At 42.2% G+C, this 25,645-nt stretch overlaps 1 protein-coding gene across 1 annotated transcript; it reads left to right on the top strand.

Moving 5' to 3' along the window:
* The first annotated feature begins 1,366 nt into the window (after positions 1–1,366).
* ETS2 (v-ets avian erythroblastosis virus E26 oncogene homolog 2) lies at positions 1,367–11,968 on the top strand. Its single transcript, XM_010580323.1, has 9 exons — positions 1,367–1,441; positions 4,381–4,501; positions 6,373–6,492; positions 6,943–7,143; positions 7,965–8,048; positions 8,848–9,090; positions 9,240–9,503; positions 10,213–10,331; positions 11,288–11,968. Exons 1-9 carry the CDS (start codon positions 1,370–1,372, stop codon positions 11,501–11,503), a joined length of 1,440 nt encoding a protein of 479 aa, XP_010578625.1. The 5' UTR covers positions 1,367–1,369; the 3' UTR covers positions 11,504–11,968.
* The last annotated feature ends 13,677 nt before the right edge of the window (positions 11,969–25,645 follow it).

Here is a 25,645-nt window from a genome sequence, read left to right as displayed (position 1 = left end):
TTTTAAGTGACCCGCTATATAAGAGGATGAAAACGTTACTTGTCTTAGACTGTTGGATGTTTTTATTTTCCTCTTTGCTTATATGGACGGCTTTTGAATGTGTTGTCGGTTTAACAGGCTGGGCTTATTTTGTGAAATTCCTAATTTGCCATCTTTTTCTGAGTTTAAGATTGTGGTTTGATTTCTCTTTGTGTTAACATGCCTAAAAAGAGAACTTGCTTGTAATAAGTGACCACAGTTTTGTGGAAATATTGATAACGTCCTGTGTGACTATTTAAATACAAATGCCCATTTTCAGACAGTTTCTGTGGAGCAAGATAGTTTAGCCCAATGCTGTGAAAAAGGAGAAGGAAAATTGTTGAGAGACAGCTTGCCGCAGTGTAGTCTGGTAAGGTATCGTTCACCAACACCTGAATTACAGCATCAAAATAAACCTGAACAATGGCCATAAAACTGGCGTTATTACTTATGTTTGATCTCTCCCATAGGTCAGTAAAAAGATATGAATCTTATCGCTCTTTTTCTTAAGTGATATATAGGAGAACAAGTTATACAGGCCTCACACAACCCTGTTCCTGGTAATACAGGCAACATAATATAGCTTTGCCTTCAATAGCAGGAACACATTGATGGTTGGTCCCATTATCAACTCTTTAAAAAGGGTATTATACTGCATAAACCCTTTTCAATTAAAACTTAGACCCTCTAGAGCTTTTTAGATATGCTAATCCTATGTTTACAAAATGTGCAAGATAACATGCTTTGGAAATGCTTTATCTAGTAAAGGATGCAGATTGCCAATACCGAGTATTGGCTTCAATGATTATTCATAAAAGGATGAAAGGGGTGAATGTTAGTACGTGAAGGTGTATCACGGTGAGCGCTCTGTCACTTCTCTTCCTTCTTTTGAAAGCCAAAGTCCAAAGTGAATCGTGGCATGTGAGCAGGAATGTAATAAGCAAAAATAACACAAAAATGAATGTTTAAGATAATGGGTGAAAGTTGGAAAATATCTCAAAGGGATAGGTACTTGGTGGACAAAGGACTTCTGCAGGCTTTTCAGACTAGCAGAGTGAGGTACTAAAAGCCCTCTCGTCGGGTGTCAGAAGCTAGCCATCCTCTTGTTTGCTCATTTCATAAGACTTTAACAACAGTGATGCCTGGGAAAGGTCTTCCACTTAAAGCTGCTTAAGCAAGATGGGAATTGTGCCCTGTGTGGTCGGGATGTAAGCAATGAGAAGGAAAAGCTTTCCCTGTATCTCATTGCGAGAGCTGTTCTGTAGTCTGTGCTGAAGCAGTGAGATATGTCTGTTAACGTGCTTGCTTCCTCGGTAGCAACATTTTTCATGTGACCCCTCTCATTTTTCAGATGAGTGATTTTGGGATCAGGAACATGGATCAAGTAGCTCCTGTGTCTAACATGTACAGAGGAATGCTCAAGGTGAGTACTCTTGAGTACTTCTAAATGCAGCTGGGGTGCTTGTAACCTCTAATCTTCTTCTAGAGTATTCCCGCTAAGTTCAGTAGAGGTGTGAAAAGCAGAACTGAAATAGGAAGATGTAACTCTTGCACCCTAACCTTCTCCCCCAAGGAGCCTCCCTCCCTCCATCCCCCAAATCCTAAGAATTTGAAAATAGAAGGTAGACAAGAACTGAGCTCAAATTCGTTGGAGTTGGTGGAACTTTTGCCTAAATAAAGGTTAGAGGATTGACAGTAGGGCTGGTCTTTATATCTTTAACTTGATGAGACTGGCAGAGGGCTGTTCTGATATGACTGGTTAGATCTGATTAATTCAAGAGCATTGTATGAAAAAAAAGTAGGTTATTCACTTACTACATGCAACTATGTTACATGGAAGTCCAATACACTGTAAGAAACCAAATATAGTTATTAAATACATTTTATCTTTATATAGACTGTGTCTGTTATCTTGTTTTGAAAGGAACTTAAAACCAAGGACAAATGAGAAGCAGACTATAAAGACTCAGTCTTTAAGGGCTTCCCACTTCCCCATTTGTGCAAATTGCTTTTTAATCCCAGTATCATTTTTTTACGCAGCACTGATTAATGTAAACCAAATAAAGGTTAGGAAGATGCTTTCTGCTCTCACTAACTTTGAGGAATGTCCATGTTTTGAAGAATCAGTTAGTGAGACTCTGGTATGCTAACTTCTCTGATGTTTTATGTCCCCTATTAGCTTTCTCTCCTCCCTACAACAACAACAAAATCCACAAGAGATCCCCCAACTTAACAGCTGTGTGCTCTGTAACACAGTGGTTGTTCTAACCAGTTATTCAGTATTCAGTTGTCATATAATTAAGTCAAAATAGAGACCTGTATTCTACTATTTTGTAGCTGTTCATATTTTTTTTAATTTTGTTTTTTAATAATTACTCTTGCATATGTTGAAAAGCCAAATAAAATGGTTGCATAACTGATAGGGCAAGCAGAATTTATGCTACATTGGGTTTTTCCCCTTTTACTACTATTAAATCAAGAACCTGCTTAAACATTAATTTTCTCCTTTTTGAAATATGAAACTAGCACAGTATGGATTTTACTCGTTCACATGCCACAGCATTTTTTCCAGTGACTCAGGATAGGGGTCAGCTATTTACACAAAACACAGGAGTTTCCAGATTGTGTTGAAAGAACTTGCCCTTTCTTTTAGGTACTAGCGGTGAGTCAGTGCTTTTATCTAGTAATGTATAAAGAATCTTTTACTAGCAGATTTGGCAATTGTTATTAACCTGTTTCATTCAGATGTAAGCCTTTTCATGGGTTGGCTTTGACTCTAGTGGTGGGGGGGGTACCTGAACCAACCATACACAATTTGTCTCTGCTGGCCAGTGCTCAGTGGAGATTTCTGAATCCAGTTAACCGAGGCATGATATTGTTTACTTTACCAGCTTTTTCTTCTGTGGGGTGTATGCTTTCATAATGTACTAGGATGCATTGCAGCTTGTTATAAAAAGACAACTAAAAATTTATGGTTCCTTGTTTCTACTAGGGTTAATGTAATTTGGGGAGATTGGGGAAGGGGATGGCACACAAGGCACCTGGAGCAAAAAGACTCTAAGCCACTTGAAACTTTGTGGTGACATAAAAAGGAAAGTTAGGGAATGTGAGGAAATATTAATACTCATTCGCTATTCGAGAAACATAGTTCAGGTTGCTTTTGCATCACACATGAATACCACCCTGAAAAATCTTTGCCTTGTCCTCGGCTAAATCCTCTACCTTGGCATAAGCTGGCAGACCAGTGAATGCTTAAAACAAATAAGCACTTGCAAGTTGCCTTTGTCTCCAGCTCCCTGAATTGCAGTAGCTGCCATGAGCAAGCTGTAGCTTTCCAGAACAATGTTCTATCCTCAGGTGCTTTTAAAAATCTCAGTGGCAACTTTTATCCATCCATGCCTCTAGATATTACAGATACGATTTCCTTGTGACTAACGGGCAAGTTGCATAACTTGTTTTTAAAGTTATTTCTTCCTCTGTTAGCCCCCCGAAGACTAATGTGGCTGGGGGAATCTAGTAAAAGTACTAGTATTTCTAGCATACACAATTGATACAAGCTAAGTTTGAAAGAAGTTAGGTTTTCAAAATATAACAATATTAATAGAATGTTGACAATGTATCAGTAGAATCCACCTTTATCTAGAATATTTTTGTCATTCCTGTTTATCCCTTGCTGTATAATGAAACTGGCAGTGTTTCAGTGAGCATCTGAGTACTTGAAAGACTGCAAAATGTGGTAACTGGCAAATCCAGGAACTCAGAAGTGTAAAAGTCACAGCAAAGGAGTAACATCTTTCCTCAAGTCCTCTAAAGCTGGCTGTATAGCTTCAAGTTATGTGGTTCAGATTAAACTTTTCCTTTTCAAAAAAAAAAAAAAGCTGCATGAATTGACTGTAGGTCTTGCACTGGCAGTTGCTTTTCCATAATTTACTGATCCTTCCTCTGCCATCAAGTACTCAAGTGGATAGTTGATTTAAAGGGTTAAGGAAATAAGGAATTCTTTAAAATATACCTGGAAATAAATATATATTTATTTATACACACACACACGTGCATTCTCTATTGTTAAGAGCCTCAATTACAGGAAAACTAAGAATATCCTTACTTGGCTTTACTGTAACCTGCAGAACATGCCACCCACCTAGCACTGTGGTCTGAATGTTAGCTGTTTCGTATTCCTGTACAAGAAGCTATGCTATCATTGTGTTTATATTTCAAAGGCACAAGTTAGCTAATTCAAGACAGTGGTTGTGCATGATCTCCAAATCTAGGAAATCTAACCCAGCCACTTCCTAGCAATGAAGTTGACAGTGCTCTAGCAAAATGCTCACATTGGTTTTTATTTATTCTGTTGCTTTGCAGCGTCAACCAGCATTTGATACCTTTGATAGCTCGAACTCTCTCTTTGCTGGATATTTTTTGTCACTAAATGAAGATCAAACGCTTCAAGAAGTGCCAACGGGATTTGATTCTACTTCTTATGGTAACTCTTCACTTTGTTCCTTGGTCCAGTCAGCAGATCAGAAGTTTGTGGGGTCTGTCTAACATTTCATGGTTTTACTCTTAGAAGTGGAACATGGATTTCCCTAAAAAGAAGTGGTGTAGTAGACAGACTTCTATGTACATGCTTGATTTTGTCCATATGAGTTGCTTTGTGGATAGTTGCTGTTCTCTGTACTGAAAAGGAATGGGAACTGGGATTCAGTAGCCTAATAGACTGACTGTCCATGGAAGAAGCCTTAATAGGTATTAAAGCAGAGCAAAGAGAGTTTAAAAAATTTTTTAAAAAAATTATGTGTATTTAAACTTGCAACATCTCAACCATAATTAAAATGCAAATATTCTGCAAGCTCCTTTCTTGACCCTCTGGTGTTAAATCCCAGTACGTTTACTCCATACCTTAAAAAACAGGGTTGGGGATGTTTACAGTTTGGGGTTGTTTTTTTCTTTCCTCTTTTCTTTTTTTTTTTCTTTTTTATATGTAGGACAGTACCTACCAAGAGTACTCTACAAACCCTTGCCTAAGATCCCTGAGAAAACAGGGAGTTTGTCCAAAATGTAGATATTTTACCAGATGCTGCCTTTATCTCCCCTTAGGGGGGGGAAAAAACCCAACAAAACCTCAAACCTCTGAAAACCACCAGTCCTTTGTTCTAATGTGATTCTAATCAGTCACCCTCTCTGGTCAGCAAAGCAAGTCCTAGCAGATACTGAGGATGGGTGTGGTAAAAACAGAAGTTAAGCACAGGCTGGTAATGAGCTCCACTTGCTGGGTCAAGTGGAGCCTGTAGATAGTCTAGGAGAACGAGAAGAGCCACACAGCTTCAAGAACTGCCAAGTTCATCGCTTTTATATACCCTGGCACCGTTATATGCCTCTTTTCAAATGCGACCTGTGTGTGAGTTCTCAGAAGCTCTCAAATGTTCAGGGATGCATAGCAAGCTGGTTAAGTTGTCTTCAAATTGCCTCTAGCTTAATGACACCAATCACAAAAAAAATATCAGTAAAAGGTTTCCTAATTTGAAACATCTAGGAATTGTGGTTGGCTTTCTTCAACTTAGAAGTTCTTTCAGAGTAAAATAAGGCATCTTCTGGTGAAAATTGCCCAATAAGAAGGGCTGAGTGGAAGCCAAATTTGTCCTTGAAATGGAATCTACTTGCAAATTTAAAAATCAGTTAAGCAGATTAGTAATTTATACTGGCATAGGACGGTGCTGACTTTGGATTTTGTTGCATTATTTAGGCACTGGGTACCAGCTTACCAGGCACAATTTTTTTGTCCTGATGGTAGTATAATCTATTGCACCATGTACTTGGGTGATTGAGATGCATGGAAAGGTCTGAAATACAGTCCATTGGAAAGCAGTGTTAAACAGTGTGAGTTAGCTCTTCACAACCCTACTATCAGTTACTTTAGGTCTCAGACTAAATGAAGACTGTCTAGAGTTATAAGGAAGTTTGAGGTCAAGCTATAGGTGACTAAATAGGAATAAGCAGTCTCATATTTCCTTTACTATTACTTTTTTTTTTTTAAGTTTCCCCACAGCAAAGGCACTTTATGTAACTACTAAGAGTAAATGAGGATCTATATCATGGAAAGCTGCAAAGCTTTAACTTACTGTGATGCAATTTTATCAAACCAGTAGCATAGAGATTTTAGTGTTGATATATTAAGTCTTTGACTTATTATATCAGAAAATGGTTCTACAGTGTTTGTTTCTGGTTTTAAAATACCTAGTTTGTAGCATCCTTTTCTTATTCTTCAAATAAAGCAGCAAAAACCTGTCACTCCTTTCACTGGCCTAAAAGTTAATGTAACTTCTCTTTCCCCTCCACCCCTTTTCTTTCTTGTAGAGTCGAACAACTGTGAATTGCCTCTGTTAACCCCGTGCAGTAAGGCTGTGATGAGTCAGGCCTTGAAAGATACTTTCAGTGGTTTCACAAAGGAACAGTGTCGGCTGGGTATCCCAAATAGTAAGTGTTTTCTATTTATAAGCTTTTTTTTTTTTTTTTTTTTTAATGCTAAGGAGGAGGCTGAATAGCGGCTCTTACAAAAGAGAAAGAATGATGTCAGTAGGAAATACAAGAATGGATCCTATGTGAATCTGGCACAGCTTGGCTTGGAAAGACCAGACTTGCTGGTATTAAAAATGGGTGCATGGAGAGCTCATGGTTTGGCAGCGTAAGAGAGAATCAAGTAAGCTGAGGACATCTCTGATTACAAGTGAATGCAGAAGGAAAATAGAGGACTGGGGTTTTTTTGTTTGGTTTTTTTTTTTTTAATTCAAGAATACATTCATTCTGAATTCAATCAGAACAAAGTAACTTGGGTAAACAAATTTTTTCATCTGTTGCCTTCTAATGAAGGTTATTTGACAAAGGTCAGGATTTATCTCTAAATGGTGGATACTTTTTGTCTTGCAGATCCCTGGCTGTGGACTGAACAGCAAGTTTGCCAGTGGCTTTCATGGGCTACTAATGAGTTTAGCCTGGCAAATGTGAACTTCCATCAGTTTCTTATGAGTGGCCAAGACTTGTGCAACCTGGGCAAAGAGCGTTTCCTGGAACTGGCACCTGACTATGTGGGTGATATTCTGTGGGAACACCTGGAACAGATGATAAAAGGTAGTTACAAAGCCAGAAAGAGCTGTCCCACCAGAAACGGGACTCTTTCAACCCTTGTTTCACTATGAAGGGCTTTTATTACATATGAAAACTCAAAATGAACTTTAAAACTTCATTAATAAAAGCATTATCAGAACCATTAATACATACTTGGTGTGCAAAGCACAGATGCCGTATCTGCAGAAATCATTCCATGTTCAGACTGAGTATCTGTTGCAGTCAGGCTTTATTTGGAATAATCATTGAAATAAATGAGATTAGGATAAAGCTACTGTAATACCCCATCTAAAAAAAAAAAATTAACCAAGAGTTGGACAAAATTTGTTCACTTATTATTACAAGTTTTTTTCCTTTAATGTAGTGTTTTGAGGTAATTCAATGAATGAATGTAAAGAAGTCTAAGTCACCTAGAGGTGTCTTAGGTGAGCACTGATGGTATTGCTAAAACCCGACATGCAGTGCCCTGTGAGTTCCATTGGGTTTGGAGTGTAGCATTCAGTAAATCCACTAAAGACATTACATTAAAGACTTGGACCTTAAACCGCACTGCAATTATTGTTGTTTCTAAGTTTTATGTTAAAATTCAGTTGGTATGATGGTTTTCAAGCCTATTGGAAGTTGGTTAGGTTTTTTGGTGTGGGTTTATTCAAGAGAGAGAATGCAATGCAGTGCGTTAGTAAAACTTATGTGAATGATGACCCCAAAATACTGAAGAGAGTCAGAAGCTTTTCATGGCATACAGGTCAGATCTTTAAAAGTATAAAACTAAATTTCCCCCTTTTTTTTTTTTTTTTTTTTTTTTTCCCCCCTCCTCTCCCCAGACAGCCAAGAGAAAACACAAGATCAATATGTGGAGAACTCTCATCTCACCTCAGTTCCTCACTGGGTCAATAATAATTCCTTAAGTAAGTATTTTAAGAAACTTGACATTTTATATCTCTCAGTTTATTCTAAGTGTGTCACAGATCCCAGTTTAAAAACAAAACCACCAGAATAACTACTGTGCTTGAGGAGAACACTTGACTTCAATTGCTACAGTCTTCTTTCCAAGTATTGTTTAATTGTCATCTAATTAATATTGGAAATCTTTTGAAGAGCAAAGGCTTTGAGAAAGTCATATTTCCTCTTGGTATGCCAAAGCTTACATCTGTGGAGCAGAGTGACCAATCCCACCTCTAGCAAACAGAGTCAAAAACTAGCATCACTGGGGAGCAGCAAGAGTTATGTTTAGGCCTTTTTGAAGACTGTGGAAGTGTAATAGAGCTTTTGAAAGTGTGTGGGATGCAGTGCTACCTCCCTCTGTTTGATTGACTGGTGGTGTATTTCATTCTCCCACAGTCAATCTCCAGCTCAACCGTATTACACCACTTAATGATGAGGGCCTTACTCAAAACCACTTAAGCTTCTCCAGCTTTTTCTGTAGCCCTGTAGTTTCCTTGAAGAACAAACAATAGACATATTTGTGGTCGGCATGTTATAGAGGGAGATTTACAGGATCTGATTTAAAGCCCATTAGATGGGGATCTTCTCACTGATTTCGGTAGCCTTTCTAGTAGGTCTGTAGCATCTATCACCCTTAGCTGGATTTTCATGGGAAAATTACTTCTTGGTGGCACAACTGTAGTGAGGCGCTGGAGGTGTATTAGTCTGTTTAAGGGTCTGCAGGGAAAATCATCTAATGAATTCTTTTATTTCTTTCTTCAGCTGTTAATGTAGATCAGAACTCCTATGGTATGCAAATGCCTGGATACCCTAAAGCCCTCAGTTATCCCAAACCCAGTCTTCTGACTGATATCTGTCAGACTTCCACAGGACCAAATCTCCTCAATCCAGAACCAGAGTTTTCATTGTTCCCTAAAACCCAAGCAGATGCTGTTGGTGTGAACTACTGTGCAGTAAATCAAGATTTCCCAAGAAGCAATCTGAACTTGCTGATAGATAATTCTGGTGAGTCATCATCTGCATAATAACCATGGGTCCAAGGCCATATTTTGTATGTCTTTTCCTCCATTGCATAATTTATATATACAAGCTAGACTGAGGGGGAGGAAAATAAACAACACTTTTCTCTTTTTTTATTTTTTTGTTTTATAAAGGTAAGCTTAGAGAACACGAATCTAGTGACAGTGGTGCAGAAAGTTACGAAAGCTCAGATTCGATGCTACAGTCCTGGAACAGCCAGTCATCATTAGTGGATTTACAGCGTGTGCCATCCTATGAGAGTTTTGAAGATGACTGCAGCCAGTCCTTGTGTCTGAGCAAACCTACAATGTCTTTCAAAGACTATATTCAAGAACGAAGCGATCCTGTAGAGCAAGGGAAACCAGTTATACCAGCAGCAATTCTAGCTGGCTTTACTGGTAAGTAGTGAAGCAAAATGGTCACTCCTCTTCTTATGCAACATCAATATTCTCTATAAACGTGTAGGATGGTGATAAAATTGTATACTTGTAAAGTATGCCTTACAAGTTAGTCAGAGACCACTACTTGTGCAGAGTTTCAGTTTTAAATGTTACTAAAGAAAGCCTTATAGGATTGTCCCTCTAAAGCAAGAACAGCAGATATGTCAGAACACGTAAAAATCAAGTGCACTTTTTGATCTGTTTGAAAAAGAGGGAAACTTGGACAAAATCCCTCACACTCAGGAGTTTCTGCTGATGTTGGCTTGCCGGTTAAGACCTTGTTCTTGTACTCCTTGCTGAAATTGGTTTTTCCTCTAGAACAATGGCCAAGCCAGGGACTGCAGGACAAGCCCTGGAACTTGAAATGCAGCTGATGGGAGGTGGGAGTGAGGGCTGAGGGATCCATATCAAAAGGGGAAGGACATAGATTTTGTCAAATCCTGTGCTTCCATGAAAAAGCTGACTTGTTTTAATTTTAATGTGTTCAGGAGCAGATTTGTGTTATAGAGAAAAACCTTAGGTTATTTGATATTAAAAAAAAAAAAAGGTAAATCGGGGTAATTGCAAGATCTATCCTGTGATATGAGTATGGTCACATACACTGGTTGTGGTAAGAGCTTGCAGAAGTACTAATTGTGGTTTTTCCCCGCCCTGTCTCTCTCCACAGGCAGTGGACCTATACAGCTATGGCAATTCCTTCTGGAGTTACTGACTGACAAGTCCTGTCAGTCATTCATTAGTTGGACAGGAGATGGATGGGAATTTAAACTTGCTGACCCAGATGAGGTATGTGGCTAATTGTGATGATCAAAAAGATTCAGGGTCTGATCTGCCATCTGTGGGCCTAGTCTTGAATATAAAGCATTTACATGATCAGACACTTGCTGAAATCTCTTCATCTGCAAATTCTTTATTGTATAGTCAGGATTGCTGTGGGATGTTCCCCCCTCTCCTCCCACCCAGGGATATCAGCATCTGCTTGTAGTTAGGGGAACACATTGTATAGCTTGAAACTTAAAGGTAGCATACAGATTTAGTTCTTTTGACAGCTAATACTGTAGATTAGCTTGCTGGATGTAGTTGAATCAACAATGCCTGGGATTGCACGCAGGCATGGGGAAAATACACTCTGCATATCACCATTCTTCTAGATACACAGCAAATACGGTAGTGCTGGGTTTTAAAACATTTTGGGAACTTACAGCTTTAGTCATTAAAAATAACTAGAATGCATTTTCATTCATTTTCTGATACTGTTATCAGTAGGAAAATTATTGCATTAAGAGATGTCATAGAAAGTCCACTGAAGCCTTTATTAAAAAAAAACGGCGGGAATCATTAACTCCAAGGAACTTCATATAATTCAACTTCGATTTAAAGAGCAGTCCCATGCTGCTCAGTAGAAAATTAATGCTTAAATGGTGTTTTCTTGAGAGAGGAGACTGTATTTCAAATAAACTTGATCTCCATAAACACACTTTGGCCCATCCATTACAAATAGGTATTCTTTTCACTGATACTTGCTATCCCTTTCTCCTGAAGCTGCTGCCAATAATTGTCTCAGAGCATGTTCAGCTGAGGGGTCAGTCACCAACTCCTCTCTTATCTGAGTTTGGGACATCCAGAGCAAATAAACACAGCTATTGAAACCTTTTCTCAGTCAGAGCATTTTATCAGCCACCGAGTAGAAGAACATGACTTGAATAAACATTTTGCATTTTGCTTTCTTTTTGGACTGACAGGTGGCACGGAGGTGGGGAAGGAGGAAAAACAAGCCAAAAATGAACTATGAGAAGCTCAGCCGAGGCCTACGCTACTATTATGACAAGAACATCATCCACAAGACTTCAGGGAAACGCTACGTGTATCGCTTCGTGTGCGACCTGCAGAACCTGCTGGGGTACACGGCGGAGGAGCTGCATGCGATGCTGGGGGTGCAGCCTGACACGGAGGACTGAGCCTGACGCCACCGTGCTGCAGGGGTGAAGAACACGTGTTGGGACTGTGTCTGGGAACCATCTGCAGTCAGTTCTTCTGGCTGTTTGGATGGGTGCAACTGTTGGGAAATAAGGACCTTAAGTGATTTTGTAACCAGGGAGAGCTGGAAGGAAGTGGCCTTATTTCATCAGTGGCTTCGGGTGTTGCCATGTCAGGCACTTGAGCGGCGTGGAAGTCAGCAGACCCCAGCTCTGTCACGAAGACATGGAAATGCTCTCAGGTTAAGCATTTCGACTACTTGTACTGCCACGTAAAGAGTTTTGGCTACTTACACTGCCATTTAATAATGGGTTGGCTTTAAAACCAAAGGTTGGATGAGAAACGAGTGATGCAGCAGAACTATTGCTCAGATATTTTAAAATACCATCGTCCTTGCTTACATCTTGCATCATGCAATTTATTTAAAACAAACAAACAAAAAAAACCCACAACCAAAAAAAACCCACAACCAAAAAAACCCCAACCCCAAACTAATTTATTTTAAATGAGCAGTAAGGAGAATTGATATTAGTTTTGTTCTAAAGCACATTTTATTATTATTATTACTACTCCAGAAATGTGCTGCATAGGTACATAAACACTCTGTGTCCAAAACCAGATGTAGCAGCTGTTAACAAAAAATAAAAGACCCTTTAAAGAAGGGAAGGAAAATCATACCATTTCAATATTCAGATTGTATATATTCTGTGATTCTTTTTGAAACTCTGTAATGTTGCTATTTAACAGATACTGTATAGTGTAAATTAAACTAATTGTATGTATGTGTTTGAAATAGGATGAATGTAAACTTATCAAATGGTTTTTTTTTCATGTTTGTCTAGGATATACAACCTTCTGCAAATATTTAATTGGCCTGAGAGACAACATAAGTGCTCAGTATGCATGCATATGGTATGCCTATGATATGAAGGGGGGGTGGGGAGGGAAGGCTGGCTCAGTATTTGGCCAAGACTGAAGCTGGCAATTCTTTGTGCATTTTGGCATTTTTACAAGATACTAATGTTATATTCTGGGACATAAAAGGCCTGTTTGTGGTTTCTTCTGTAACTGAAAATGAAAATATTAATATGGATAAAATTACCTTTTTTTTCCTTTATAAATGGCATATGTTTTTCAACTTTTATGCATGTCCTTTTAAAAAAAATTTATATACAAGCCTTATTTTTTCAGTTGACTTGTGTCTTCTTCCTGCAGTTTATCCTGTATGATTAAAATATGAATTCTATTTTTGGAAATAACTGTGACTCCTTTTCAAAGATCAGGAGGGATTTATGTAGCAGCTATTTTTACTGCAAAAAAAAAAAAAAAGGAAAAAAAAGAAAAAATCACTGGGAAAATGTACTTTGTAAGAAAGCTTTATTTTTTATCTGAGCTTGATGTACATTTAAATGTGTTGTACAGTGTGAGAGGTTTAAAAATATGAGTTTATTAAAACCTCTTGAACAAGAAAATAGTGTGTGTGCTTTTTAATTTGGAAAGTTTCAGGAGAGCTCCTTTATTTGTTGGTTCAACTCTTGTCCCTCCTACCACCACCACCCTGAAACCTCTGCAGGATAAAAAAACCCAACAAACCAGCCAGACTTAGGGGGGTAGGGAGCTTGTTGGAGAAAATTCTGCAAGAGTGCATAGGCTGATGGTCTTAGACCAAGCTAAATGTATGCTGCAGGCCTAGATGCAACTCAGCGGGTGCTGGCCCACAGACTGGTCTCATGCTAATGATAACGAGGGTGTAGAGAGCTACGATCCCCCGAGCTAAGCCAGAACTTGGCACAAAGAGGAAAAAACAACCCCTCAAACCAACAAGTTTTCCTGGGCTTTGGTTAACACCCTTAAAAAGGTAGTGCTACATCTCACCTGCCTTTGAGCTGTGATCCTAACGAGGGGAGATGATACCTTATTTTGCAAGAAATAATGCTATGGTCTGTCGCAACGAATGTGGTTGGTTGGTTGGTTTTGGTTTTTCTTTTCCCCTGGGTGTCCTTCTCATGCCGTGGCTGCAGAGCCCTAATCATCCTGTTGATCTGTAGAAGTTTTATTTTCAATTTATTTTCCCTGAACACAGAACTGTTTCTTCATTTAGACTGAAAGCTTAGTTGCCTCTTGTGTGCGTGATCAGTGTTAGCTTCAGCCTAGAGACTGTAGGGAAGTTGCTTATATTCCTCCCACAGCAGAAAAAGAAATTTCATGGTAGCAGAAGCAACAAAGTACACTGATAGATGCAACGCAGGCGAGTGTGTCTTCCAGAAACAACACCTGCTATCCTGCACTGGATTGGGTCAACACAGCGGTCCAAGCTCTAACCCAATGTGACCCAGAAGACAATTATTAAAGGATATTTTGTCACAGCGCACACAGAAAACACCACTCTGTTTTCTCAGCCACCCAGCGTCAAAGAGGCGTTTGAAAGTAGTCTGGCTGAATTCTTCACCTTCTTTAGGATATGCCTCCCAGCTGCCAGCTTTCCTCGTGAGACAGCAATCAAAATAAAGTCTTGCAGTTGGCACCTACCCATGGTTGGCATGTCACCTCTAATAACAAAGTTCAACTTCAAAGCCTTTTTTGCTCTTTTTTTTTTTTTTTTTAATTAAAAAAAAAAGGTAGAATCCCATCCTAAGTAAAACTGCACCTCTGGGTTGGGAAATCTGTAAGCCACAAACGCTCGATGTCCAGGAGGCTATTTTGGGAAACATCTGTCTACTGCACCCCGTTCTTATACTCGCTTTAGGTTTCAGCTGTCGGCTGCCATCAGGTAGAGGGTAGGAGCATGAGAGATGGGGCAAATGATGGATCACTTATCCCAGTACTATATCTCTACTCATGGGAGGAGGATCAAGTAAACCTGGCCACTCTGCTGGTCCATTCCCACTGTGATTCCCCAGTACCCCCCACAATGTTCGGCCTGTTGGAGGGGATACCCTGCCCATTTCTTTTACTACTGACTTAAGGACTTCTTGCCTTGCCCAACCTGTAAGGAAGCCCCCCTGGCTACTCTCTACTGACTTGTCCTCAAGCATTGGACACCAGCACCTCACCCAGGGGCTGAGGTAAGGGTACATCAAGGTTTTGCTCAGCAGCAAAACAAAGCTCTATTCTCAGTACCCTTCCTCATGGTACCTTACGCTTTTTTGGCTTTTTTGGCAGTCACTGCACATTGAGCTGATGATTTGAGAGAGCTGTCAGTGATGACTCCGAGATCCATTTCTTGGTAACTACCATTTCTGAGTTTAGCATCACATGCACCCAGTTTGGGTTGTGTTTCCTTGGGTGTATTACCTTACATTAATCTACACTGATGCTCATCTGCCACCTTTTTGTCCATTCACACCGTGTTGTGAGGTCCTCCTGGAGCTCCTCACTAACGCTGTGGCATTTGACTACTCAAACTACTTAGTATCATCTGCAAACCTGGAGGTTTCACTGGCTGCTCATTAGCCCGGGATTTCTGGCCCTGGTCAGAGCCAAGGTGGCTGTTCTTACACTAAGGACCAAGAGGGCTGCTCCAGGATTCAGCCCTTTTGTTTTCAGTTCCCAGCTCTTCCACAAGTTTCTGGGTGACCCCAGGTAAAAAACTTCAAGACTGAGCATCTCTGCCAGGGCTGCTGCTATTCTAGTATAAAAGTCATTCACTCACCCTTGTGTGTGTGACTAGCAGCACCAAGGTGGTATTCTGCCAAATCTTTTTTGGGCTTTCCCTCTCCACGAGTAGGATGTGGGCCAGCACTCTTGTGATGCAGGACCACATCTGGCAATGAACAAGATCAGCAGCAGCTTGTACAATATGAAAACACAGCATCTGGCCCTCCGGAAGGTTCAGTAAAGCGATCTGAAACTATGGTACTCTTTAAATGTCAACCAGACACTGGAACTTCTCGTATTTTTGCTAAAAAAGCCTCCTGGAGTTGAAAAGGAAGCAAGAACTTAAAAGCAATTTGCATGTTCACAGCACTAGTGGAAAGCCTTTTTGATCCCCTCTCCAAGGATGGTCCAAATTCTGACAGAGTAAAGAATTGCCAGATCTCGGCCATCGCAGTTTATCTTGTGTCTCATGTATCTCTTTATCTTTGTGTGAAGCTGAGCACTAGTTGAACTGTGTGTGTTCACACAACCATGTGACTGCACCAGTGCTTCATGTGCTAGACACATGAATGCTCAAAATGCTAAAGAGGGAATAAAAGACATCCCTATAAGCAAGAAGAACAGAAAATTCAGCCGAGGGTGCACGATCTTTGAGAAAGATATCTAGTATCTCATTTGCAATGTGTGCCATGTGATGTGTAGTCTGGAACCACACAATATGGCAAGTTATTAAAAATAAATAAAATAAGTTGGCCAGTGACAGCATAATTTGCTCTATGCAAGTTGAGATTTTCAAGTGATAAGTCTCATTTATGAATAGAAGAGTTTTAAGACAAATCTGTAGTTTGGGGAAGAAGCATTGGATCCCGCCATTTTACTTCCTTCTGCCTCTACCTCTCTTGGCATTTACAATGTAAATGATGAGCTTAACAAAATATAATGAGTAACAAGTATAATGAAATCTCTGCACATGCAAAAGGGTACATTCTTTGGAAGATATTTTTCCCGGATACTCTCTAGATAGCTAGCAAAATGGCCCTAACTTTCATATAAAAGGTTTGTCGTGATTTTCTGCATCATGACCTGAAATGGTCAAAATGCAAAAGTCCTGGCACAATTTCTCTGAAGTCTGCATATGCAAAAACTATTTGTTCATTATTTTCTTTCACTGTGAGCAGAACCACAAAAGAAAACAGATTTGTCTATGCATTACTTATCTTCAGTGCTTGGGCTGCAGAGTGAAATCCAGAACCCAGAGGGAGGTGGGCAAGCTGAGCTGAAAGCTCACGGTTTGGAAATGGAGGGAACCGTCACACCGAGTGGTGAATCCCTCCCAGGCCACCACTGCTGTGTATTGGGGCTGGCTAACCTGGCTCTCCTAGCCCCATCCCAGGTATATACACAAGGGGTCAAAGGCAACACACACAGGGGCTAAAACCTGCAATCCCCCTGGAAGCTGGTGTCCGCACGCTTCCTTCCCAGAAAACCAGGGCTGGGCTTCCCCTCCTGAAGGATGGCCAAGGCGGATGGTGGTGGAGCAACAGCTCCTGCCCCCCTTCATGTACAACTCGCTCGCCTGTACAGCGAGGTCTGGGGTGGGATTGCTCTGCCACAGGAGGGTTTCCAGCAACCTTCTCCCACCTTGGCCCTCTGAGTGAAGTGCAGAAAAGGAGGGAAGTGCTTTCCATGAGATGGTTGCAGGTTAAAACTCAGTCTCAGCTGCAGAGACGAGAATTCCCCCTCTCCTTCAGCTGGATGCCTGATTATTAGGCTAAAGAGACCTGCTCCTACTTGCGCTGCCTCTCTTTGGCCTGATGAATCTTGAATCAATCTTGGGGTTTTTTTTTTTTACTTTTTTTTTTTTTCCCCCTGACAGAAGGCAAAGAGCAATCTAGCAGATGCAGTTCTTGCATTTAGCTTCCTCCCATTTGCAGAGAGTTTTCGTTCTCTTACAGGGTGCTTTTTGCCCTGCGGAGGAAGACAAGTTCTTCCAAAAGAAATATAATTCCTCCTACATGCCTTTGAACAGACCTGTTTGTTCGTTTTTCCCCATCTCGAGTGCCAGCCCCTGGGAGATGCCAAGAACCCACGTCTCTTGCTGAAGTCAGGACTGGATCCCAAACCCAGTCTCGCACGCTGCCCGCCCCACAGCCAGCCCTAGCTTGAGCGACCGCTGCTGCTGGTGAGCCAGCGGGGACCGTTTCTATGTAAGGATGAACTGGTTTTGAACAGTTTCCCCAATGTCCTGGGCACAACGCTCCTTTTCTTCCTCATCAGAACTCTACGTCTGCTGGCTTCCCAACTTTTTTTTTCTTTTAAACAAATATAGGGATTGTTGTTTATGCAGGCAAAATTCCACTTTCTCCTAAAGGGGCTTTGCCAGGATCTGAAGACTCAGGATGTATCTTTTCCACAGGCAGTGCCTTCCAGAATTCACAGATCTCTCCTTCTCTCTTTCATACACTTGAACACTTTTCATTACACATTTTTAAGCAATCTCTAAAATCCCCAGCTAGAGCCCAATGCCATGACTGAGTCCCTGTCCCATGGCTCGTGCTTTGGGAGGGAAGGTGATTCCTGCTAGCGAGGAGCAGTGAGAGCCACCAGCGAGGCCGGTCCCTGCACAGTGCTCCCCTCTTCTCTGCCCACTCCAACCTGAAGCAGCTCAGAAATGGTGGATTTGCCATTTCCCTTGGAGGAGCCTTGTGCAGATCTCACCCGTACTCGGTCAAATGCTGTTTGGTTTCATGGTGCCTCCTGCTAAGTCACAACCACCACGCTTCTCCAGTGGGTCAGTACAGCTAGTTCTCAGTCATGGTGTTGCTATCGCCTGTATGTTTACCAAACCTTGAAGACCACAGTCCAAAATGACACTTGTTAGTGGTAACCCCAATGCTTGGGCAATTTTGGCCATCATCATGTGACTTTACCCAGGTCAGCTGCGTGCAATGACTCATTCAAAAAAAACCATCTGTGGAGACCACAGAGGTCCATATATGCTCCATCTTCCCTTCCTAAATGAGCGAACCTTTCCACTAGCTGAAGCAAGAAGGTGTTTACCAGAAGCTGGAGCGCCGGTAGTGCTGCCAGCTCTCTGCAGAGTGTGGCAACTAGAAGAGCCAGTGCAAAACAGCCTCACAGGGCAGAGCTTTCCACTGCAGTGTGATTGGGCCTGAGATGTTTGTATTTTATTACATCCATTTTTCTCCAAGAAATATTAAAATGCTCTCACTATTTGAAGGGAGGGGGGAAAAACACACATGAGCTGCCTAGCTATCCCTAAGCAACCTATCAAATAAAGCAATAAACTATTAGCAGGCAGAATGGCTTTAAAAGGACCCACAGCAGTTTCGGACCATCAGGGGAAGAATAGGAATGGAAATGATTCTGAAAATTATTAGTAGTTCTTTAACAGCAGCCCCTTAACAGCAGCCCCTTAATATCTCCCACAGTATTCTCAGTCATTAGCACAGCTAAGCTGCTGCTCCATGCCAATTACTGTCCCTGCATTTCCCTCCACTTGAGAGGGATTTGCAGAGGATCCAGCCGAAATGAGATTTTAGTGAGATTTTGCTGCTCTTGCAAGTCCTTGCTGCAGCAGCAGAGGTGGTGTTGGGTGGAAGGTCTTCCAGCAATTCCCATAAGGTGCTCTCCAGAAATAGTTTAAACATGGCTTAGACAAGGAACTGGCCACTGCATCTCCACGTCTTCAGTTTCTTCACCGCAGGGATTAACTTCTCACTAATGGGGCTGCAGGGGACCAGCAGGAGCCATTTACAACACCCACACAACCCAAACCCTCTAGGGTTTATCTAGTTTTGGTTTTACCTCCTCTTTCACCCTCTGGTATCACAAAGTGCCTACAGTGTGTAACTATAGCAATGCTTCATTGCCATCAGCAGGTTTGCCTCCTTACCGATCTGATGTAACCCTTAAGCTGGCCCTGCTTTGAGCAGGGGGTTGCACCAGAGGTCCCAGGCAGCCTCAGTTATTGTATGTCTCGGTCTTTTGCGCATAAAGGCCCAACTCATCCTTCACTCTGACATCCCAGGGTCACGGCACGCAACAAGAACAGATGCTGACAGTGGCCACCCATCTTCTGCAGTTGCCTTCAGCCAGCTGTGTAAGGAAAGTTTTGTCTGCTGAGACAGGGACTCTGTGGAATTTGTGCATCAGCACCTTCTCAGCAGGTTGGAAATGCTGAGCCAGACATCTCGTAGAGGGTCCTGCCCTAATCTGAGGCCTGAGACCCAGCACGGCGGTGGGGGGCTGTGCCAGGTACCAAGGTGCTGCTTCATCTGTCGGGGTCCTGGTCAGGAGCTGTGCCTGCAAGGCGAGAGAGGTCTAGCAATAAAGTCAGCATAAGAGGTCTGTGCAGACAGCCGGTTCTCATGTTGCTGATAGAGGCCCTTGTTTTGCTTTGGTTTTAAGTAAGTCACCAGGCTAGCCCGGACTCTTGCACCCACCCAGCCAGCTGGAGACCTGAAAACACTAGAACAAGGCAGGGACAAGGGGAAACATGGCTTCTGCCCTGTCACTACACCCAGTAAAGTCTTTCCCTGCCCCTCCTGCCACCACTTGACTGCTTTTTTCCCACAATGCTTTTTTCCCCACTTCCATACAACATGGAAGGGGCCGGGAATGCGAGTGGAAAGCGAGTCAAGATCCTTATTGTTCCTTGTTCCTGTGTGTGTGGGCGGTAAGAGAAATACGAGAGCCGCTTCTTAGCAGGCCTGTTTGGCCTGGCGATAAATCAGAGCTGCTCCGGCGGCAGGATCCAGGAAATACCCAGAGCACATTATCATTCCCTGATGGCCGTCCCCTCCTCTCCCTGCCGGCTCTGAGCTCTCCGACCGACCGTCCCAGCTTTCTCCTGCCTGTCCCTGCAAGCCGGCTCAGGGGGCACGAAGGGAGGAGAGGGAGAGGCTTTGCCTTCAGCTGCTCCGTGCTCCCACAGCTCTCCGAGGACTGTGCAGAGCAGTGTGCACGGGTCTGTCTGCAGCGGGGGGAATGATTATCTCGTAAAACAGGGCTTGAATGACAAGTGGGGTTTGCATTCCCGAGTAAGTCTGCTCCCAGCCCAAGCCAGGGGAAGGCACAGGGAACTATTGCACTGTTGCTCTTCTGATTAATTTTCCCATGTAGACAAGTCCAAAGTTAAAATAGCTCCAGCTTTCCTCTTGGCCCCAGAATAGGAGCGCAGAGGCAGCACGAAGATGCATGTAAAGTGTCCTTGTAGATACTTTGCCCTGTTCTGTCTCTATGGGACACACAAGGTTTTGGCCACGGACGCGACAAACCCTCCGTGCCCTGGGGAAGCGGCGGCTCCCTTTGCCTTCAGGATTGGCCATGAAGCCACCATGCATTGCAGAAGATGAAGAGCAGTGCTAGTCAGCTCTGTTTGCAAAAATAAAAGAGGAACAGAAAGTTGTACCCCGATTAAGTCATGGGTGATAACTATGCAAACACAGAGTTCTCCACCAATTTACGAAATACCAGCTGAACAGCTAGGAAAGAGTTTTAATGTTGCAGCATAGACTCTGTGCGCTAAACATTGCTGCTTTACTATTTAAAAAAGGAAGGTTGCAACATGAGACCACATTTACAAAATGTGGGAGAAGGTTACATCATTGTATTGTAAATGTCCCTACTATTTTGGCTCTGGCAGGCCTGCATGTCAGGAACAAGTGCTGAGCTCTTGAGTAACCATGTGTGTCAGCGTACGGAAAACATTGCTAGAGATTCAACAGTGTCACAAGTAGAAGTTACTTATTACAGTTTAAGTTTTTAAATTGTTTTAAGGTTACTTTCTCTTGCTTCTTGCCTGTCGTATCAGGCTCTGAAGTTTAGGTGATTTTAAATGCAGCCACTCCTGGCTAGCACTCTCAGGGAAGATGCTTTGTGAGCTGGAGACCTTTCTCAGTTAAATATTTTCATCTGCCAAAAAATTCATGTACAAGCCAGTTGAGATGATTCGGTTTTGTGCCAGACTTATCACTGTTTCAGCTGGGAAAAAAGAAATATGCAGGGGACAAAAACTAAGTCTCATATTTCAAAATGTTCTACTGAAAGATCTGCTTTTTCATTTCAATATTTCTGTCCCTCCCCGATTTTGCCTAAAAACGAGAACTGAAACCAGAACATCACATACTTTATGAATGAAATGTTTTATCTGATCAAAAGTAAATTGTGTACTTGGGAGTGGGGGAAAAACCATCAAAACAAAAAATGGTTCTAATTCTAGTGTTTTAAACAAAGAATGTTGGATCTTTATCATCCTTTTGTTTGAGTTACTTAGGAGTGCATGAAAACCAAGATAAGGTGTTTTAGGTATTTCCCTTGCTGGAGATGGGATGTTTGTGCATGCAATGTACAAAGCAGTTTAAGCCTTACATTTTAATATGACGTATTTGTGGAAGAAAATTACTTGTATCATCATGTCTTCAATTCTAATGCAGATTGGCTTTCATATTGATGGAAAAGAAAAATAAAACCAAGGGAGTGCAGCTCAACCCATGAAAGTCCTGACAGCATATCTGATCCTCAGCTGTGTTTGTTTTTCTCATCTCTCATGATATAGTATCAGTCATTGTTACAGGCTCCAAACCTGGCCAAGGCCTGAATTTCTATGGAGAAAGACAAACAAACACTGATAAACCTAATTTAGGGAAGTAGTCTGTTCTTTGGTTGTTTTCTTATTTAAAAGAAAACAAGCAACTGTGTAGCAATTCAGAAGAAAATCTCAACAGATAACTAGCAGGAGGATTTTAATTGGTTTTTCTTCTTAGATCTGGAGAGCGCTTAATCTGCTTTTTAGCTTTGTGAATCAGGTTTGTGATTATTTTATTACTGTTGTTATCATATTTGAAATTTCAGGTGGAATCATAAAGAAACCCAGTTATTATCCATGACTTCAGTCACAATACACAAAGCATTACCAACAGGAAAATTACCTGGATTTGGATGCAAAGACAAGGGTAGATTCACAACTGCAAACATTTTAAGTGTTTTCCAGGTTTTGAAATTTTAGCAGCGTGGAAAACATATCCCATTCCTGAAATGAAACACACTGTGACCAAACACAACTACTACTCAGAAATACTTGCGAAAGTAACTCTTCCCTGTTCTGGAAGATGTTGGAAGCCAAGACTGAAGATGTGTCACAGGCATGGCAACCGCCTCACCTGGGGCTACACAGAGACCTCTGGAGCTGATGACACACGTCCATGCAGAGGGAGTAAACAGGGCACCTGCTAGAGCTGGGGTCCAGCAGCCTCCAGGGTCCAGAGGCTGGGAACGTGCTGACCTGCAGCCCGTGCTTATCCCCAGGTCCCTATCTGACCAAACAGCCCTACCTCCATTACAAGATGAAGCTGCAACGGCAGCCCCACAAGTGCTCTGTGGGCTATGCCACCCCAGGCTCCAAACCCCTTTATTTCTGTATCCTCCACTGCAAGCAGCCTCCATGTGGCCTGAGGGCAGGTTCCCTCTAAACTGCCTTTGCAGCAGGTAGGGCTGTCTTTGGGCAGCCTTCCTGGGTGTCCTGCCTGTCACTGCCGTGGGTGCTGATGGGGCAGCTGGGGGCCACAGAGACTGCCAGGCCTCTGGATATGGCAGGAGAGGCCATCTCAGGGAGCACTCAAAGCTCACAGAGACCTGAGCTTTCCCCCAGGAATAGCCACTTGGCTGTCCCACGTTTGTCCCTAAGGAAGGTCTTGTGGATGGTCAGCCAATTTGGTCCTGAGTTCACCCTACACCAACTGCTGCGCAGCGGTATGGACATAACCCGTGAGATCTGCTCCTGCTAATGTAGAAACATAGAGGTGTCCCTCTCCAGGTTCTCCTCTGAAGCCTCTCTCTCTTTTCTCACACAAAATCTTGTTTTCAAGAAGAATGCTAAAAGCAACAGGTCTTCTTTGGCCTTCATACCCTGCTGGGAGCCCACTAATGAAGAAAGTAGCCTCCTTAGCATCTCTAATTTGGGTTTCATGCCTTCTCCATCTAGTAACTCTGATGAACTATCCCAAACAACAGCCTCAGGAGCAAGTCCCACAGGCCATGTAAGGCTTAGAGAGGACCTCAGAATGTGACAGACCTGCTGAAGTTGTGCCACATGGGCATCTGGCAAATGGCAGCGGGTATGGCCCAACAACAACGTTTCTGCCACCAGGCCCTCAAAGCCAGTGTTAGGCAGCAGACTGTTTACAGTCCTTGTGGTTGGCACCTTGTAGTACTTTCTGCATTTCTCTCTGAGGAGGGAAACAAGTCTGGTGCAGAAAACTCAGCCTTGTGAAATATTTCTGAGAGCTGATCATCATCAAGGAGGATAACAGGACAGATTACTGATACAGAGCCAGCTGGTACATTGGACATCATAAACTCTGCGTTTTGAGACAGCTATCTGTAAAACCATGAAGCTTGGGGGAAAAAACATATACACTAGGGAAGCAGAAACTTTGATAATGATGATGTTTCTTTCTAGCAGACATAGCTGTGCATAATGTCATGGTATGACATTTGACCAGACAGCTAATATCATCTTTGGCTGTGTAGCTAGGAGAACACCAAAAATAAAAATGGAAAGGTGACGTGACCTCTGTACTTAGGGTTTCAAAAGCACCAGCCTTCTCACCCCTCAGGATCATGGGTATCTTCAAGTCAGATGCTTTACTGTCAAAAAGTCATGTCAGATCTCTGTAGCCTGGCTCCAGCCCAGCCTTTTTCTCACTCAGCCTTGAGAGCACAACCCCTGCCTGTGGCTGCCTCTCCGTACCTGCCTCCATTACCATACAATGCTAAAGCTCAAAGACGTACTTTTTTCCACACCTCACTTCTTGTGTGCACAGGATGAACTCCCCATGAACATTCATGCACTTTCCTTTCTACCTCACCTCATATCCTGCCATAAGGCTTTCCTCCACTGTGTCATCTGCCAAACAGCTGGGGAAAGGTCCAGCTCCTGCCATGTCCCAGCTGCTGCAGTGACACCATCACCTGCCATGCTAGCAATGCTGCCATCTCTTGTCTCCTTGGTTTATCCCTGGCCGTGGTTAGCATTTGTACAGCATGAAGCACAATGGCGTCTTAGTTTCCCCTAGGTTCCCTAAGTGCAGTGGCTATGTCTAAAGGGGAGGTGGTTTGGAGAATATTTTTGAGCTTGTGGGTCCTGACATGAACATTACCCATGACCAAATGCAGTGAAGAGATGACAGTGGGTGCTAGCTACCCTTTTGTACTGCATGGACCACCATAGGTACAGATCATGGCTAAGCCCTCAGCTGGGGCCAGTGGGATGCTGTTACACTCGCATGCACAGCCAGCCTTGGCAGGACCATGTAGGTACAGCTTCTGGTACAGCAAATAAACATAGTAATGGCAGAAAAGTGTATCAGTTCTGTCCAGCTTTCTAGGAAAGACTTTACAGAAGAATTGTGATTACTGATAGGAAAAAAATACCCCAACCTTTTAAACTCAAACAGGTGTTTCCTTTGAAGAAGTTCAAGAACTTAGTCTAGCTTTCTTAACAAAAAAAAAAAAGATGGAGCCATGGGCTGAAAAATGTATCCCTGGAAAATGCAAATTCGCTGATAGTGTAGCTGATGAAGATACAACAAAACTCAGGGTCTCAAAATTAAAGCCAGATATGAGTGGTCTATAGAAAATAAACACGTTTCATAGTGAAGGGAATTAGCCAATGGAAACAATATTTCATGTTGTGTACTGGATTCTTCATCTCTAGAAATGCCATCATCAAGACAGGAAAGGGGTTTTTCAGCTGATGTGCTCAGGTTCAGATGAGAATCAGTTCAAGGAAAATTCAGTTCAAGGAAATCCAAGAGATGACACGATACGTCTGAGATCAGAGTCTGTGATCAGACTGGCCACATGATCTCTTTCAGCAGGAAATCTCCCGATCCCCGGCCAGCACTGTGGTTGTCTCTAAGCTTTAGCCTTTTACGGGGTGACAGTGACACAACCTACAACCCTTCAACAGGAACTTGTACTTAGGGAGCAATGCAATAGAAACTGAGGAAGAAATACCTCCTCATCCTTTCTTTTGCTGTTCTCTCCTGCCACCCATCACAGTTTCTCTGTTCCCTCTAAATTCTCCTTGTTTTGCTCACCAAATGGAGGCTTCAGTTTGGTATGCAATTTAATGGAGTTTTATTTGTGCAAATGCCTGGAAAGACCTTCTATAAACTGTTCTTAACAAACATTCAAAGTAATGCCTGAACATGCAGGCAGCCTCTCGGTGTTGCTCAAGATCTTTTGACATGTCATTAAAGAGACATCGCTGTTTAATCCTCATTCTTTCCGTGCTTTGAAAATAATGCCATTTCAAGAAAAGGGGCAGGTTTTGTTTCTGGAAGTCGTTGTACTCTTCAGTTTCCTGTTGAGTTTCATGACAGTCTCACCCTTAATAGGTGCAATTTTGAGACTACATAATCATGCCTGCAGCATTGTATTTCTGTGGTTTGGGTGTGTTATCACACAATTATAACTATAGCAGAACCACTGGACATGGG

Source organism: Haliaeetus leucocephalus, unplaced genomic scaffold, assembly GCF_000737465.1.
Source record: "Haliaeetus leucocephalus isolate CR32 unplaced genomic scaffold, Haliaeetus_leucocephalus-4.0 Scaffold702, whole genome shotgun sequence".
NCBI classification, from domain to species: domain Eukaryota; kingdom Metazoa; phylum Chordata; class Aves; order Accipitriformes; family Accipitridae; genus Haliaeetus; species Haliaeetus leucocephalus.
The sequence above is the reverse complement of the archived record's forward strand: the minus strand, read 5'-3'. Positions and strand labels throughout refer to the sequence as shown.

Excerpts from the sequence above, each read along its gene's own strand:
- ETS2 (XM_010580323.1), top strand. The coding sequence starts at position 1,370 with ATGAGTGATTTTGGGATCAGGAACATGGATCAAGTAGCTCCTGTGTCT. Across the intron at positions 6,493-6,942 it reads TCGGCTGGGTATCCCAAATA|ATCCCTGGCTGTGGACTGAA; the intron begins GTAAGTGTTTTC and ends TTTGTCTTGCAG. Across the intron at positions 7,144-7,964 it reads CCTGGAACAGATGATAAAAG|ACAGCCAAGAGAAAACACAA; the intron begins GTAGTTACAAAG and ends TCCTCTCCCCAG.